This window comes from Rattus rattus, chromosome 9 (assembly GCF_011064425.1).
Source record: "Rattus rattus isolate New Zealand chromosome 9, Rrattus_CSIRO_v1, whole genome shotgun sequence".
In the NCBI taxonomy this organism is placed as follows: Eukaryota; Metazoa; Chordata; class Mammalia; order Rodentia; family Muridae; genus Rattus; species Rattus rattus.
Window position 1 is genome coordinate 75,360,183 of NC_046162.1, and position 17,057 is coordinate 75,377,239.

Here is a 17,057-nt window from a genome sequence, read left to right on the forward strand (position 1 = left end):
ACTCTAGAGCACAGACTCTAAAGTCAAGATGCTCACCCCTTGGATGGCTAGCAGAAGAGGATACTTCCTGCCCTTGCTGGCTTCCTCTGAAATGCCTGGTGCTCCTTGGCCTACGGATTCATCAATCTAGTCTTTACATTTCACAGTCACCTGACATCCCTGTCATGGGCACAAGGCTGAACACCATGGCCACATCCCACGATAAATCTGAGCTGCTGCCCTCATGGTGATCAGAAAGCAAGGGACAGATGAGAGAGAAGGGGCCAGAGACAAGGTCACCGCGCCCCTTGTGACTCATTCCCTCCCACAAGGACCCAACTTCCACAGTTCCACTGCACCCAGGCAGCCTGTTTAAATTCTGAATCTATCAACGTGCTAACCCACTCTTGAAGAAGAGTCCTCATGAACCGATCTCTTCCCCAAATTCCAACCCTGGATGTGCCTGCATCAGGAACCAAGCCATTGAGCATGAGCCTCTTGGTGTGACATTTCCTCTCCAAACCATAGCACCATAAAACCATTGAATATGCACTGGGGATTGGACCTAAGGCCTTGCACATCGCAGGCAGCAATCCACCAGTGAACTGTATCCCTAGCCCACTTATTCCTATATCCGTCCACTGAGACAGGGTCTCGCTGAGTTGTCCAGGCAAGCTTTGAACTTTTTATCCTCTTGTCTCAGCCTCCTGGGTGATGGGCATCATTGGCTGTTGGAGTTTAAAAGACAAGTGGCTCCCTCAGGCCCCTGCTTAGTGGCATTATTTGGGGGAGATTATGGAACCTTTAGAAAGCCTTGTGGGAGGAAGTTCATCATTGGGGGCAGGTTTGAAGTGTTTATAGCTTCTCCCCTTCCTGTTTCTCTCTCCTCTCTCTCTCTCTCTCCTCTCTCTCTCTGTGTGTGTGTGTATCTGTCTCTCTGTCTCTGTGTGTGTCTGTATCTGTCTGTCTATATGTCTGTCTCTGTCTCTGTGTTTGTATCTGTCTGTCTCTGTCTGTCTATCTCTTGCTCTGTCTATCTTTGTCTCTGTCTCTCTTTCTCCCCCTATCTCCTGCCTTGCTCTTCCTGCTGTGATGAACTTTTCCCCTCTGGAGCCAGAAGCTAAAATAAACCCTTAAGTTGCGTTCAGTCATGGTATTTCATCACAGCAACCGGAAACTAATTAATATACAGGCCTGTGCCATCAGGCCTGCACCGTAATGTCTTTTAGTGACACCCATCCCACAGAGCTAGCTTTACTCCAGGGTGGCCTCGTTGTCAATGATCAATGATTCCCACCAGCAAAAAAGAAAAAAAAACAGTGTTTTAAAGTAAATTCCCATTCTGAAGTTCTTGGAAGGGGTTTTTAAGGGAAGAGGAGTGTCCCTCTCCAACCCAGACAATTTTATCACCGCCCATGGCTTTAAAGCTCCTCCAAGCACCACAGTGCTTGATCCTTCATTCACAAGGTTCTTCTAGAACGCCTTGTGGGCCTGTGTAGCCAACGCTGGAGCTGTAGAAAACCCAGCGCCGTCAGCCTTGCCCGTTGGCACCCTCCCTATTCAGTCTGTGTCACCTTTTGGCTGGTTGTACAATGGGCCCAGCCCAAGGGAGCCGGCTGGGTGACAGGGTGAGCTTCACACTCCTTCCCCAACTGGAGCCCTGCCACCCCACTTACAATTCCCCGGGGCTGTGTCGAGGCTAGGTTACGCTGGCTGCCCTCGTGGCCAGGCCCCCCTAATCAGATTAGATGTGTATTCAAACAAATTGATGATCCGTTCCATTAGACGCTTTTGAACACGCTTTTCTGAGCGAGAAATTCATCCGGCTGCAGCTGCGGAGGCCGCGGCGGAATTGATTGTTACACCCTCCCAGGCTCCCAGCGTCAGAAGGTGCTGGCTTCTGAAGGTCACTGGCAAGGATTAGATTAAGGAGGGCAAAAGCCTTCTTTCCTAGCTAATGAAGCACTTGGCATGCAGGCAGCAACGGGCCAAGTGGGACCAGGCATCTGCCGGGAGGCAAGGGAGGGGCATTGATTAGCATCTCGTTTATGGGCATGCATCAAGAGAGTGGGGGGCCTAGGGTGTTCAAGGCCCTAGCTCAGGTGAGATAGGAGAGGGCAGGTAGATGTACCAGACATGGGAGTGGAATAGAGACAAACAGCAGGGAGTCTTGGTCCAGTGCAGAGAATACCTGCTGAGCTTGCTATGCACCACGGTGTACCCCAAAACATTCTGCTGGAGAGCAGGGACTAGTACAGCCCTAGCAGCCTCTCGGGCTATGATATACTGTTCCTGACGTCCCTGCCCAGATAGAGCCTAGACTTGGACCTAACCCTCTCCACCCCACGTGTAGATATCTGAGTGTCCGTGCACAACAGACCTGTAGAGTCCCAGGCATTGTGGGAAGGCCCCCATACAGACTTATGCAAACCTAGCCTGCCTCTATGCCAGACCCGAGCCAACATAAAACCATAGAGTCTGAGGGGAGGGGAGGCGTGAGAGGCCTTTGGACCGTGGCTCTGTTTCTGATCTGAAACTCTCCCCCAGTACTCAGCAGCCCTGCTTCATGTGTTCAGGCTGTGGAGGTCAGTCTAGGAAAGAGGTGACTGACCGGCAGATTCAGAAGACAAAAGTAAGTTCCCAGAACCTCAGCTTCCTGTCTGTTCCCAGGCACTAAAGGCCCACTCGCTGCCTAGCCTGAGTTCTTATTAGGAGCCTGGAAGGGAGAAGGAGCTGAGGGCATTCAGGTCCGAAAGGGAATTTGCCTCTGTTTAGTGTCTTTTGAAACTTGCTCTAAAGGGCAGAGGGATGTCCTTGGCCAATTAGGAGCCTGGCAGAGGCCTTCCCCTCTGCCTCTAGCCAGTGTTCCCAGCAGGAATGGCTCCACAGGAGCTGGGTGATTCCCAGGTCAAGATAGGAAGTAGGCAGCCCTGAAAGATGAGGCAGAGGGAGTCTGGCCAATCAGGTGAAGGCTGATATTATGCTGTGGAGCGGATAAAGGAAGGAGGCAGGTTAAATTGAGACTAGCTTCTATATGGAGCTATTTAGCTTTCAGCCTAGCATCTAAGGGTGACAATGAGGGTATTTAGTGGCAATGTCAGAAGGAAATGGCAGACAGGGCCTCCTGACCTGTTAAGGGAATTTAGCAGTAAGACTTCTGGCCAGCCTCTGCAGGCAGCGGGTCATTCATAGCGCTCCATCTCTCATGAATGGGGATGTGTGACACCCCAGAATCACACACAGAGGGCCATCCCCTGTCCCCAGTCCTTCCCCTGTCCCCCATAAACCACCCCAGTGTGGCTGGCCCATAACCGCTCTCGCTGCGCGTATACACACACGGGTTCCCACGGATACATGCATCTGGCCATGAGTGAACATCGTGTGCCGGGATCCACAGCATGGGAATGACAGAATGGGGGAGAGTGAGGAGATAGCACATGCGTGCACACACATGTACATGCACAGACACGCAAGACACACACCCAGTAATCAGGTTTCCCAAATGCTTCACTCCCTAGAAAAAGCCCATAGCTACACAGAGAGTACATTTTTCTATGCAAAGGGCTGGAGGTTGGAGCTCAGTTGGTTGCCTGTCTGTTATGCACATGGCCCTCAATCCCCGATACCACATAAACCAGGCGTGATGGCGTATGCCTACAACCCCAGCACCGTGGAGATGTAGGCAATCTTTCTAGATCAGGAGTTCAGTTTAGAATGAATTAGTTACAGGAAACCCTGTCTATAAATAAATGAGATTGTGACAACTTCTATACAAGCAATAGCAGATTCTGTGACACTTGTTACTCAATAGTGGCTCTCAAAGGTTGTTCTGGGGTCACCTCTTATGGACAAGTCTCATGCTGGAGATATACTCATTCTTGTACCCTGTGTCCTCTGCATCAGCACGCAAGTGTTTCAAACCGTGTCCCAGCTCTGAGACACTGCCCTCTCACATATGCATAGGTGGAGGGGAAAGATGAAGGAATGGGAGGGCTGTGACTCCAGACATGGCATTCCAGGTCCCAGCCCCGCAAGAAGTGTGTCCCTCTGGGTACTTGTTCCCGGCACACCAGTCCCCTGGACCTCCTACTCTCACACTTTGGCCAGTGGGGAGAAGAGGACCCTCTTGTGACTCAGTTGAGGCGTCTCACGAGGTCAAGCATCCCCACTCTGTCTTTCTTCTCTCTGGACCATTCACACCCTCTCACTACCCATTTCTCCTGCATGTATAATCTTTCAGATCCATAAAAACACGTTTTGTGAAGCAGGGTCTCACTTTGTAGTCTTGGACGGATTAAGCTCAGTCTATAGACCAGGCTGGCCTCGAACTCCTCGAGATCCACCTGCCTCTGCTTCCCAAGTGCTGGGATTAAAGGTGTTGTGATACTGTACCCGGCCAGTGGCTGGAAACGTTTTTTTCGTCAGGACACTTAGATCTTTCCTATGAGAAGTGTCGAGAATATCATCCCCCGGTCTGTCATGTGCTGCTGCTTCTGATGTGTGGGTTTTTCTCTTCCCTCTAAAGAATTTTCATGGAGTTGAAGGCATCGTCTGTCTCCTGACCGTCTGGAGCTCTCGTGGTACTTAGAAAGTACTTGGCAGGAACTTAAATCCACCAGCATTGTGTATTTTTAAACTTTTGTGATTTCATCCACCACCCCCCCAGCCCCCTGCGCCGCCTAGTTCTTTTAGAATTTCATTTTCATGTTTAAAACATCAATCTCTCCAGCATTTATTTTGAGGTAAAGTGTGAGGAAGATATTCAATTTTATATTTTATTCCCACATGGCTCTCTGGCTGTTCCAAAGCCGTATGCTAAATAATTGCTCCTCCCCACCCCTCACCTCTGCCTTGATTTGGAATTCAGCTCCCGTCACACGTTGAAAGTTCCTATTATGTATTTGGGTTTATTTCTAGAATCTGAGACCATCGTCTCATCGAACTATTCATAGAGACCACACTGTTCAAGTGGATGCAGCTCTGCCTTACACTTCAATAGCGAGGGTAGCCTTTCTCCTCCCATCATCCAGACTTTTCCAAAAGTTATTTTGGTTTGGAGTCTGCAGTGTGTGTGTGTGTGTGTGTGTGTGTGTGTGTGTGTGTGTGTGTGTGTGTGTGTGAGCGTAGGTGCCCCGGGGTCCAGAAGCATCAGGGTCCAGAAGCATCAGGTTCCCCAGAGCCGGAGTTACAGACAGTTATGAACTGGCCAACATGAATGCCAAGGACCAGACTTTGTAAACAGGGGGGATGGGGGATGGCAAAGTGGATCAGTGGGTAAAAGCTCCTGTCTTACAAGGCTGATGGGTGAGGTTGATAACCTGAGCCCATGGTAGAAGAAGAGAACTGACTTCCTCTCATCTCCACAGCGTGATGCTCTGACACATGAGCACCTGCCCACGCATGCATATGATCACCCTCGTCATCGTCAATTTAAATATTTTAATAAAAATTGGAGAGGGTTCAAACTGAGGAGAGATTTGGAAGAATGACATTTTCATACTGTTGATTCTATTTACCCAGAATGCTCTGTGCGCAGTTACCCTTCTCACTGGCTAGCGGGGCTGTAGTGTACACACAGTCCCACAGGTTGAGTATCGCCTCATCTGAAAATGAAAACAGAGGAGACCTACCAGCCTCAGCTAACAGAGCATGCAAGTTTCTCTCCAGCACAATGTGCCCAGCCATATCTAAGAGCAATAGCTGTCCCTTAAGCATAATGCCAACTTCTGGTCTGGGCTCCTTTATTTTGTCTTCATGATAAATATGTCCCCAACTTACAGCTAAGGGAAGTGAGGTGCAGAGAGGAAACAATCTCCAGTCTGTGGTCTCTACCTTCCTGTGAACTCACAGCATCGACGTGAGACAGTTGTCCCTGTACAGATATGCAGGGAGGGAACAGATGTACCCAGACATGTCAGATACATACATGGACATGTACACACTGGTAATACATACATACACATGCACATGCAAATGCACATACAAGTACAACTACCCCCCTCGCAGCCATCTATCCTTCTGCGGACTGCATCCCAGCTCCCAGCCAGCTCCTACTTTCTGGTGCACTTCCCAGTGTTTCCTTTGGATGGAGCCTCCCTCCCAGGATCCCTGTGTCCAGAGGGCAAGGATCACAAGAGCAAGGGTGACCTCAGAGCAGTGGCCTGGGGCCCCAGTCTCTCTGTGTCACCTGAGGAGGATAACATGAGAGGAGGGATGGGGAGGATCAAGACCCAGCATAATACCCTGCAGGTGTGCAAGCATGGGATCTTTTCCCCGTCATCCCCCAAGGCCGTTATCTCCAGCAGCCACTGAAATCAAACCATCTGAGAGCAAGAGCAAGGCATTTGCTCAGGGTGTTCATTCCTGGGGCCTGGGCAGTGAACTGGTAAATTCAGCCCTGCAGCAAGTGGCCCGTGAGCGAGCCCACAGATGCTAGGTGTCTAGGTGCAGAGCACGTGTGTGCTCACATGTGTGTGCAAACACACCCATCCACTCTCCTCCTCCTTACCCCTCCTCTTCCTCCTCCTCTTCCTCCTCCTTCTCTTCCTCCTCCTCTTCCTTCCTTCTCCTCTTCCTCCTCCTCCTCTTCTTTCTCCTCCTCTCTTCCTCTTCCTCCTCCTCCTCTCCTACCCTCCTCCTCCTCTCCTACCCTCCTCCTTCTCCTCCTCCTCTTCTTCCTCCTCCTCCTCCTCCCCCTCCTCCTCCTCCTCCTCCTCCTCCTCCTCCTCCTCCTCCTCCTCCTCTTCCTCCTCCTCCTCCTCCTCCTCCTCCTCCTCCTCCTCCTCCTCCTCCTCCTCCTCCTCTTCCTCCTCCTCTTCTCCTCCTCTTCCTCCTCTTCCTCCTCCTTCTTCCTCTTCCTCTTCCTCTTCCTCCTTCTCCTCCTCCTCCTCTCTCCTCCTCCTCCTCCTCCTCTCCCTCCTCTTCTTCTTCCTCCTTCTTCTCCTCCTCTTCCTCTTCCTCCTCCTCCTTCTCCTCCTCCTCTTTCTCTTCCTCCTCTTCTTCCTCCTCCTCTTCCTCCTCCTCTTCCTCCTCTTCCTCCTCCTCTTCTTCCTCCTCCTCCTCCTCTTCCTCCTCCTCCTCTTCTCAATGCTGGCTCTGAGTCAGCCCACATCCAAGGAAGGGATTTAATCACGCAGGGCCAGGAATGTTATTGTTTTAAAACAAACGAGCAATGACAGCCTCAAACAGAGGGTTTTCAAAAACTCGATTCAAAGGGCTCTTGAAAGCTGCTGGAGAATATGAATGCGCCTTTGAAGTGAGAGTGTGCCCATTTGTTAAGCGAGAGCAGTGCTGGCTGCCTCCTGAGGTGGCAAGTAACTCTCCCTGGCAAACAGGTACCTGCTAGTCTCTCTTTACCCAGCCGGCCATGGCCCCAGAACCCCAGAGGCACAATCACCTTGAGAAGGACTATGCTTTGGTGACCCAAAAAGAGGCATTCATTCAACTGCTCCATCTGTTTTTGATATAAGGTCTCATGTAGCCCAGGCTGGCCTCACTCAGTAGCTAATTTGTAGTCCAGGGGACCTTGAACTGCTGATCCTCCTGCCTCACCCCGTGAGTGCTGGGAGAAGAGCTGCATACCACCCTGCCTGATCTGTTCAGTGCTGGAGATCAAACCCAGAGCTGAAGGGGTGAGCACAAAAGGGCCTTTGGCTCTCCAAACTACTCTCGGGCTTGCTCTCTGGGGCAGGGACTCAAGGAGACACACACACACACACACACACACACACACACACACACACACACACACACACACACACACACCTACCTCTGCAACTGCAATTTACACATTCATAAAACTGGGTATGTAAGTTGAGTACAAGGCTATAAGGTTTAAGGGTGCTGCACTACTCGTCCCCAAGAGCCTATTATAACATTTCCTGAGGCATAAATCAGTCCTTGAGCCCAGGTGAGACCTAGAAACAAAAGGTAAACCTGGCCATGTCTGCCCCATGCTGGTTAGACCTGAGGCTGGGAGAGCCAGGAAGAGGATGCTGGAAGTGGACCTGACATGCAAAGGGGCCCAGAGCACCCCTTCCCAGCCCCTCACGGTACTCCCTTTCTCTTCCTTTCTTTTGATCCCTTCCTTGGTCCCAAAGCAGGCTGTCAGGTGCTTTTCCAGCTCTAGGCTTTGGGGGTGGGGGAAGAGCATGACCCAGGACAGCACTGAGGACATCCACGCCCATCCCTGCCACAGACACTCACACAGAAGCAGGTGATCCTGTGCAGAGCATCTGTCCCCGGAAGGCGGCTTGGGCCAGCACTGTGACAGCCATTATTTCATTCAGCCTGTGCCTGCCATTTCCCTTCCATATCCAGGGATGGAGAAACTGAGACTCTAAGGAGCCAGCACTTGCCCTCGCCACATAGCTGGCCAGTCGTGGGGTGAATGCAAGATGGCAGTCTGTAGCTGCTGAGTCCCTGCCACTGGCCTGGAGGTCAGGGCACCCAGCCTTCTCTCCTCTCAACTTCCTCTGTGGCTCTAAGCCCTCAGGACCTACAGGAAGCTTATAGATTTAGCTGGAAAGATGGGATTTGACCCTGTATCTGCATCTAAGTGGTGTGTAGAAAGGTCCTGAGTAGGCTTTTGACACCTGGCCCAGAGCACAAACTCTGAGTCTGGTTCTTGTCTGGTACTCACCCATTCCTCTAAGCCCTGGTCCGGGTATTTCTTTTGGGGAGGTAGCCCCAGCTTCCCTAAAGGAGGTAGCTGCTTCTGTAGTTTGACTTTTTCCTCTCTGCTGTGTGATTTCCAACAGGTTCTGCAGACCAGACCTCACTGTGCCCTTTCTAAAGCATATGTCCCGTTCCCTGGAGTCATTAGGTCACTATGAGGATCAAATGAGCATGTGTGGAACCTTCTAAAATAGTAGAACCTGAGAGGGCTAGCAACTCTACCCATCTTCTTTCCAGATGTTGACATCCGCTCTCCACCTTGCAAAGGCATTCTGGGAGCTCTCCTCCCCCTCCTCCACCACCCCGCCATCCTTCCTCCAATACCCCAGTCCAATCCCACGCCTTGCTTCTGTCTTCTTCCTCACTGGCTAGAAGGCAAAAGGCTCTGCTCCATTACAAGCCATTTGCCCAAGCCCACTACTCATTTTGAAGGAGCTTTGAGCTTCCATGCTCTGTGTGGCTGCACCAGGTACAGACAGATGCAGTGACTCTGCAGGGAAATGTTGCAGCTACCAGGACTAACTTGGTTGAGGCTAGCTGGCTGGTTGGGGGCCAGCAGCCTGGTGTTGGAGGGGTTCACCACATAGACTGCCTTAGAAGTATTTTCCAGCTTCGGGGAGGGAGCCCTCTGTCATTTGGAGCTTTATGTCACCTCAACTCCCTGTTTTTCTTTTTCCTTTTTCCATTTTGTGTGTATGTGTGTGTGTGTGTGTAGACAGGTACACTCACCCATGCATGAACATACATGCTAGAGGAGGCCATTGAGAACCCTGCTGTCACCCCATGCCTTATCTTCCAAAGACATAACCTGTCATTAACCTGGAGCTAGGCTGGCATTCAGTAAGCCTGGGGGAATCTCCTGTCTCTGCCCCACAACTGTGCTGGGGGCTACAGTTGTGCATGGCAAAGCCTGGAATTTTATGTGGGTGCTGGAGATTCGAACTTGGATCCTCATACTGGCATAACTGAGCCATCTCCTCACACCACAGGCTCTGTGTTTTCCTTGGTGAAGCTTACATTCCCTTTGACTGAGGCCCAGTGGGCCCTCTTGCTTCTTCTCTAGACGTTTAAGACCCAGAAGCAAAGAAAGAGAACCAGACACGACTCCACAACAGGAAAAAAAAAAAAAAGAGGTGATGGGAGCGAGGAGGGGGTAGAGCAGAGGCAGAAGCTGGGCAGAGAGGAAGGAGGGGAAGCAGGCAAGGCTTTGGATGGTGGGTGGGGAAGTTCTATGCTGAACACAAGCCCTGGAGTCAAATCGACTCCTTCTCAATGAATGACCTGGGGCAGGGTACCCAGCCGTCCCCATTCTGTCTGCCTTGGGTGCTCAGTGGGCCAACAGGTGGTGCTCAGCAAGTGCTAACCGGTGCCTCTGTACCTGTTTCCCGCAGATGATGTACCGCCATACTTCAAGACGGAGCCAGTGCGCACACAGGTGCATCTGGAAGGGAACCGGCTGGTGCTCACCTGCATGGCTGAGGGCAGCTGGCCGCTGGAGTTCAAGTGGTTGCACAACAACCGGGAGCTGACCCGGTTCTCGCTGGAGTACAGGTAAAGTCCCCACCTCCCATCTGCCTGGAGCCAGCTACCTCCCTATCCAGAGGAAAGAGGGTGAGAGGCCTGGGTACAAACGGGAACCACAGGCTCCCATGTGATACTTCTGAGAGGCTGCGACGGCCCTGCTCTGGAAACCATACCTAAGTGGGATGGCTGAGTGGCAGGCTTGGGTGCTACCCATAGCGTACCAGATGGGGCAGAGGTGAGGTTGAGGATGTAACCAGTCTCCCCTCACCTACCTGCAGGAAAGAACCCCATCACCTCTAGAAAGTTCTATCGAATGAAGCTTAGATTCAGTGGGAGACAGCAATTAGTGGGCCGGTAGCACAGGAAACATTTCTTCAGGGAGTAGCGCAGATGGGGCACGAAGGGGGCAGGTCCTGAGTATTAGATTTGGTGACTCTTCTCTCCCTTAGCTCTGGCTGAATAGGGACAAGTGGGGTCGGGGAGGAGGGGGAATGTGGGATTGGCACAAATGGGTTTGTCACATGACTGAGAGGGCCCTCCCCCAGGGGAGCCTGGCCTCCCGCTCACACCCTGCCCCCCTCCCCCCGCAGAGCAGGAATCTGGTGCTCCCTCCTCCCACTCTTATCCTCCCATCTCTGCCTTTCTTATTGGCTCCGAGCCCCTTGCCTGTGATTAATCCCCAAGCCTGATGTGCATAATCGGTTTTTGTTGGGGAAACAAGATTGTCCTGCCCAGGGGACGCTGATACAAATCTGTCACCAGGGACGGGAATGCAAATGAGAAGAGGGGGACTCACGGCTGGAGCATCTGTCCGTCTTCTCTCCACCGCCACCCTTTCCGTTATGAAGCAAGGAGGCCAGAGCTTGGGGCGACCTCCATTCTCAGTCTGTGACCTTCCGGTGGCTCAGCTGGTGCAGGGTGACCACATTAGCCCATAAGGAAGAAGAGGCCAGGGCAGGGGGGCTATCATCCCATCTGTGGGGTCTGTGGAGAACACTGGACAGAAAACAAGAGCTCCTCATCCACTGCTAGCTATTCTAGGCATGAACCCCCTATAAGGTGGCCAGAAGGACCTCTCTAAGCGTCCTACATGGTGGCTTTCATTTGAGGACCTGGAGCCTTTTCTGACTGCCACTGACATCATTGGGAACAGTTGACAGTGTGTGAAGATCCCATACATGAACTTGGGATGGCTGAATGGGATAGCAAGAACTTTCAGGTAGGGTTCAGAAGCAGCCTCCTGCTTGCCCGTGACTAGGAAGCTGGATTAGGATCTCAAAGGAAGAGGCTTTGCTCCCTACTAAATCAGAGCCCCTCTGTGGTTCCCTGTACTGCCAGGGCACAGGTGGGCACCACTGAGCAGGAAAGCCCAGATCAGATAAAGGATCTGGTGTGTGTGTGTGTGTGTGTGTGTGTCTGTGTCTGTGTATGTACATGTCCGTGTGTGTGTGCGTGCGTGCGCATGTGTGTGTATTTGTGTGCATGTGTGTGTGCCTGTATGTATGTGTATATATGTGTCTCTGTGTGTGTGCATGTGTCTGTGTGTGAGTCTATGTATGTATGTGTGTGTGTGTGCGTGTGTGTATGCATGTGTATGTGTCTGTGTATGTGTATGTGTGTGTGGTGTATGTTTGTGTGTGTGCACACATGCACACACATATAGGCACGTATGTACATGCCCATATGTATACAGACATGCATGCAAATATGAGTGCACATGTGTTCATTCATGTCTGGAGCGAGAAGATGACCTCACTTGTTGTTCTCCCTTGGGCGCCATCTGCCTTGGTTTTTGAGACAGGTGTCTCACAGGTCTAGAGCTTAGCAATTCAGTGAGGCTGGGAGACAACTGAATCTAAGGGATAAGCCTGTCTCTGTTTCCCCAGCACTAGAAGTACAAGTACATGCTCCCAGGCCAGGTTTGGAGAAGAAGAAAAAACCCGAAAGTTCTGAGACTCAAAGTCAGGCCCCCATGTTGTCACCGTGTGTGTTTTGCCAACGAAGCCATTATCCCCTCAAGGATCCCCTTTAAGGATCAGCTCTGATCACCATTGGTGTGGGCTACCCTTTGGCAATGGTTCTTGGCCACAGCATCTGCTAGGGAGCAGTCGGGATCTAACTTCTGCTGGCTAGGCCAATGATTGCACAGTCTACAATCCCAGCCCACGAGAGTCTAAGGGCAGAAGAATATTAAGTTCAGGACTGCCCTATGCTACTTAGCAAGTTTTAGGCCAGCCTGGGCTAAAAAGGATAAAATGAAATCCTGTCTCAAAAACAGAACCACCCCCCCAAAACACAGTCAGTGAAAGTTATGATGACGATAGTCATCGTCAGTGAAGAAAGAACTCACAGAGGGTTGGCTTGGTGATGTGGGCTTTGGAATAATGTCACTGGATCCTGCCAACAAACCCAGGAATTCCACTGATGCAGAAACTGGAGCTCAGAGGACCCACCCAAGGTCAGCTGGGTAAGCTGAGCCCCAAAGAGGAGCCGAGGAGGTCAGAGAGTGGTTCTGTGGGTAAAAGCACTTACAAACCCGACCGCCAGAATTGGGTCTCCCAGAACTCATGTAAAAAGCCAGATGTGGTGGTGCACATCTGTAATCCTATCTCTCTACAGTAGGAGGTGAAGACCTAGCTCTCTTCAGTAGGAGGTGAAGACAGGAGAATCGGTGGCCCGCTCACCTGGGGTACACTGGGCCAAGTTTGGGTGACGTGGTGGAAACACTAGGAGACACTCCACTTCAAAGGTGGAAGGGGAGAAGCAGCTCCCAAAAGTTGTCCTCTGAGGTGCTGTGGCATGCGCATGTGCACACACGGCACACGCATACACACACACACACACACACACACACACACACACACACTTTTTTAAAAAAGATTAGCGACACACACACACACACACACACACACACACACACACACACACACTTTTTTTAAAAAAGATTAGCAGCGAGACTCCAGAGCTAAATGCCTTTCCCCATCCACCACCCTGCCTCTCAAGGAGAAAAGATCGCTACAATTGTTTCCTTAATGTGTATCCTTAGCGGTGTCTCTGCTAACTGCGCTCTGCAAATTCTAGAAAACAAAGCAGTGGGGAGAATGCAAATATCCCAGTTTATGGCTGTGTTGGGGGGAAGCCATCCAGGGAAATAAATGAGCTTCCACTTGGGAAGCACATCCCTTCGCTTCGGCGCAGCAGGGACGTCGGCTCGCATGGTATGGTGGCAACGAGATACCCGAATGTGAAGCCAGTCGGATGGTCTGTTCATCAAAAACTAGCTGTGACTGTGAGTTAGGGCTAAGCTCCTCGGGGTGACCTTAGAACTCTTCATGGTCGGCTTCCGGCGGCATCTCTTGACCTCATGCTAGGTATGATATGCTAGGGTGGACACTGTCAGCAAGTCAGACCGTTTATGGGTTTCCAGACACTTCCTGCATGTCCTTTTTCTCTTGTCCCTGTCCAGGCTCTCCCAGCCCTTCCTGGGCCCCATCCAAATGACTTTCAGAAAACCATTTGTGGTGGTTTGTATATGCTCAGCACATACTATTAGAACGTGTGGGGGTTGGGGATTTGGCTCAGTGGTAGAGCGCTTGCCTAGGAAGCGCAAGGTCCTGGGTTCGATCCCCAGCCCGAAAAAAAAAAAAAAAAAAAAAAAGTGTGGCCTTGTTGGAGTAGGTGTGTCACTGTGGGTGTGGGCTTTAAGACCCTCATCCTACCTTCCTGGAAGCCAGCACTCAGCTAGCAGCCTTCAGATGAAGATGTAGAACTCTCAGCTCCTCCTACCCCATACCTGCCTGGATGCTGTCATGTCCCTACCTTTATGACACTGGATAGAAACTCTGATCCTGTAAGTCAGCCACAATTAAATGTTGTCCTTTTAAGAGTTGCCTTGGTCATGGTGTTTGTTCACAGCGGTGAACCCTAACTAAGACACTATATGTACATGCAAATGTATATAAATATATAGAGAGAAATGTCTCATCTAAATATATATGTGTGTATATATATGTCTCATACATATCTCATATGTGTCATATATACATATATATACTCTCTCCTTCCTCTCTCTCTCTCTCTCTCTCTCTCTCTCTCCTCTCTCTCTCTCTCTCTCCCCCCACCCACCTTTATGACTAACATCCCCTGATCCTTTGCCTTCTAAACATTTATATAGGACACTATGAACAGACCACAGGACTGAGGTAAGAGCCTCGGTAACCTTGATAATTCCAGGGACCTTGGGTCTTAGAACCTAGAATCTGACGTCTCCTGGCCCTCGCCCCTATAGACCCTTTTGCTGTGCCTGCCTCTAGATTCAGCTTCATTCCCACGTAGCGAGTGACCCTGACACATCCAGGTGTGGCAGGTTACAGCTGCATGATTCTGAGGAATTCCCCTAGAAGCTTTAATGATAAAGTGGCAGAAAAGGATCTGATTGGACAAACTCAAATCATCTCCAACTATTACAACGGACAATAGCAGGCCACCCTGCAGCCATCCAGTCCTGTGTCATGTGCCCTATAGTGTAGGCATTCCCCACACACCCAGCCACAGGTAGTTAAAGAGGACAAAGGACATTAACAGACATGGGGAGAAAGGATGCCGGGAGGATAGAAGCCACTTGTTTCTACCACATCCCACCCGGTGCCCAGCGGAGGGCTGGGCTCCAGCAGGTACTTTTTCTGACTTTTATGTTTCCCTTTTGAAAACTGCCGAGTCTTAGGAGAATGGTAGCTGCCGTGCTATGAACACCTGCACCATCTTAACATTTACCCGTCACTCACATGGGACCCTTTCTCTCCCCACATACACACGTGCATGCACGTGCGTGAGCACATACACGCACACACACATGCACACACACGCATACACACACATGCATGCACGAACATGCACACACACACATACACACACACATGCACACATACATGCACACACACACGCACACACACTGCTTTTGCTCAGTCGTTTAAGGATCACATAGCTTCCCTATTGGGTAACAGTTCTTCGGGGCAAACTCTTCTACAGCGTTGTGACATGGTGGAGAAAGAACGTGGATATGATTCTGCCATGGCTGGTATAGCCCACATCTAGATTTCTCCATTTTCTTCATCCAGCAGCCCTCTCCTCCATGGCCATTCGGTTTCCATTTAGTGCAGGACATAGTCGAGGGCCACACCTCACATCTCACTGTCCTGACTCTTTTTGTCCCTCACTTAACTAGCACGGATGTATGTGAGATGCAGACAGTTTTACCAAATTTCCATCCAGCATGCATTCTTCCGGTTTGGTTGTCCTGTACACATTCTCATTTGGGCAGTGTGACCTAGATATGCTCCAGAGGTTTCATACTGGAGGCACCTACCATTGGGCTATCCCGTCACCAGTGACACTCTTCTCATTTACATGTGTGCATGTATGTACATATATGAACATGTACATGTTCATATAGTAGCTAAAGAATTCTATATGTCATTCCTCAGGTGCCATCCATCTTATTTGGGAGACAGGTCTAGAAGTCACATTAGACCAGCAAATGCCAACAGTCTTCCTGGACCTTCCTGATGCTGGGACTCTCAGCATGCACCACCACAAATGACTTTTTTACAATGGGTTCTGAGGAGTGAACTCAGAGCCTCATGCTTGCCTGGAAAGAACGTTATAGACTGATCCATTGACCCAGCCATGACCGTTGGTTTGATCTCTGGTTAAGATGGCGTCCACCAGATCTCTTTCCTCCTCCTGTGTCAGCCATGATTGTATGGAGGAAACTTCTTTTCTATAGCCATTTCCCCACCCAGTGGTGCAGAAGCCACTGGTCGGTCTTTACTTGAGTCAGTCCTCACTGTGCTGTGGCCACAAGAGATCTTTCCCCCAATCCTGTTACATTGTCACCCTTTGTCTAATACAGCACATTTCTCCTCTTGCCCCCTGTCTTAGTTAGGGTTTTACTGCTGTGAACAGACACCATGGCCAAGGCAACTCTTATAAGGACAAGATTTAATTGGGGCTGGCTTACAGGTTCAGAGGTTCAGTCCATTATCATCAAGGTGGGAGCATGGCAGCATCCAGGCAGCCATGGTGCAGTCAGAGCTGAGAGTTCTACATCTTCATCTGGAGGCCTAGCTGGCGGAAGACTGACTTTCAGGCAGCTAGGATGAGGGTCTTAAGCCCACACCCACAGAGACACACCCACTCCAACAAGGCCACACCCACTCTAACAAAGCCACACCTCCAAATAGTGCCACTCCCTGGGCCAAGCATATACAAACCATCACACCCCCTTTTAAAATAACTTAGCATCAGTATAAATTTTATTTCATTCAAATATACATTAACACGAAACACGTGACTCTATATGAGTGAATGTATATATTCATTCAAGTATTTGTGCTTTGTCCTCATTATGTTTCCGTCTGTCTATCATGGCTTATGATAGCCTGTACTCCTGAGAGACTGGATTTGGCCTGTGCAGCCCCTTCAAGCAGGATCATGAATCCTTCCAGTACATCCTCATTCAGTGTTAAACACTTTTTTGAGTTTGGCTCAAAAAAAGAAAACAAGGTCACAAAGCCAGTCAAGGAGCAGCCAGCCAGCCTCCCACAAAGTCTCCACCACCACCACCACCCCCTTTTTAACCTTCTTACCTCAATACTCTTTTAGGATCACATAAGACAACACAGACACCAGGCCATTAGCATCTCACACCTCTATCATGACTGTTCTGTGGTGGGGACTTCCAGTCACACACAAACTCAGCCTGCAGAGTGATAACGTCCAATTTTCAGACAGAGAAATGGCTAAACTTGCAAACTGTGAGAAAATAAGATAGGAAATTCTGCCCACCCTGCATTCAAAAGAAGAAGTTTACATTCATG

The 17,057-nt window shown here is 50.4% G+C and overlaps 1 protein-coding gene across 1 annotated transcript in view; it reads left to right on the forward strand.

Annotated features, from left to right (window-relative positions):
• Sdk2 (sidekick cell adhesion molecule 2) overlaps window positions 1-17,057 on the forward strand; it is a 274,922-nt gene that overhangs the window by 110,580 nt on the left and 147,285 nt on the right. The window contains exon 2 of the mRNA XM_032912110.1: window positions 10,047-10,206. Coding sequence (XP_032768001.1) covers window positions 10,047-10,206 — 160 coding nt within the window. The remainder of the gene's footprint in view (window positions 1-10,046; window positions 10,207-17,057) is intronic.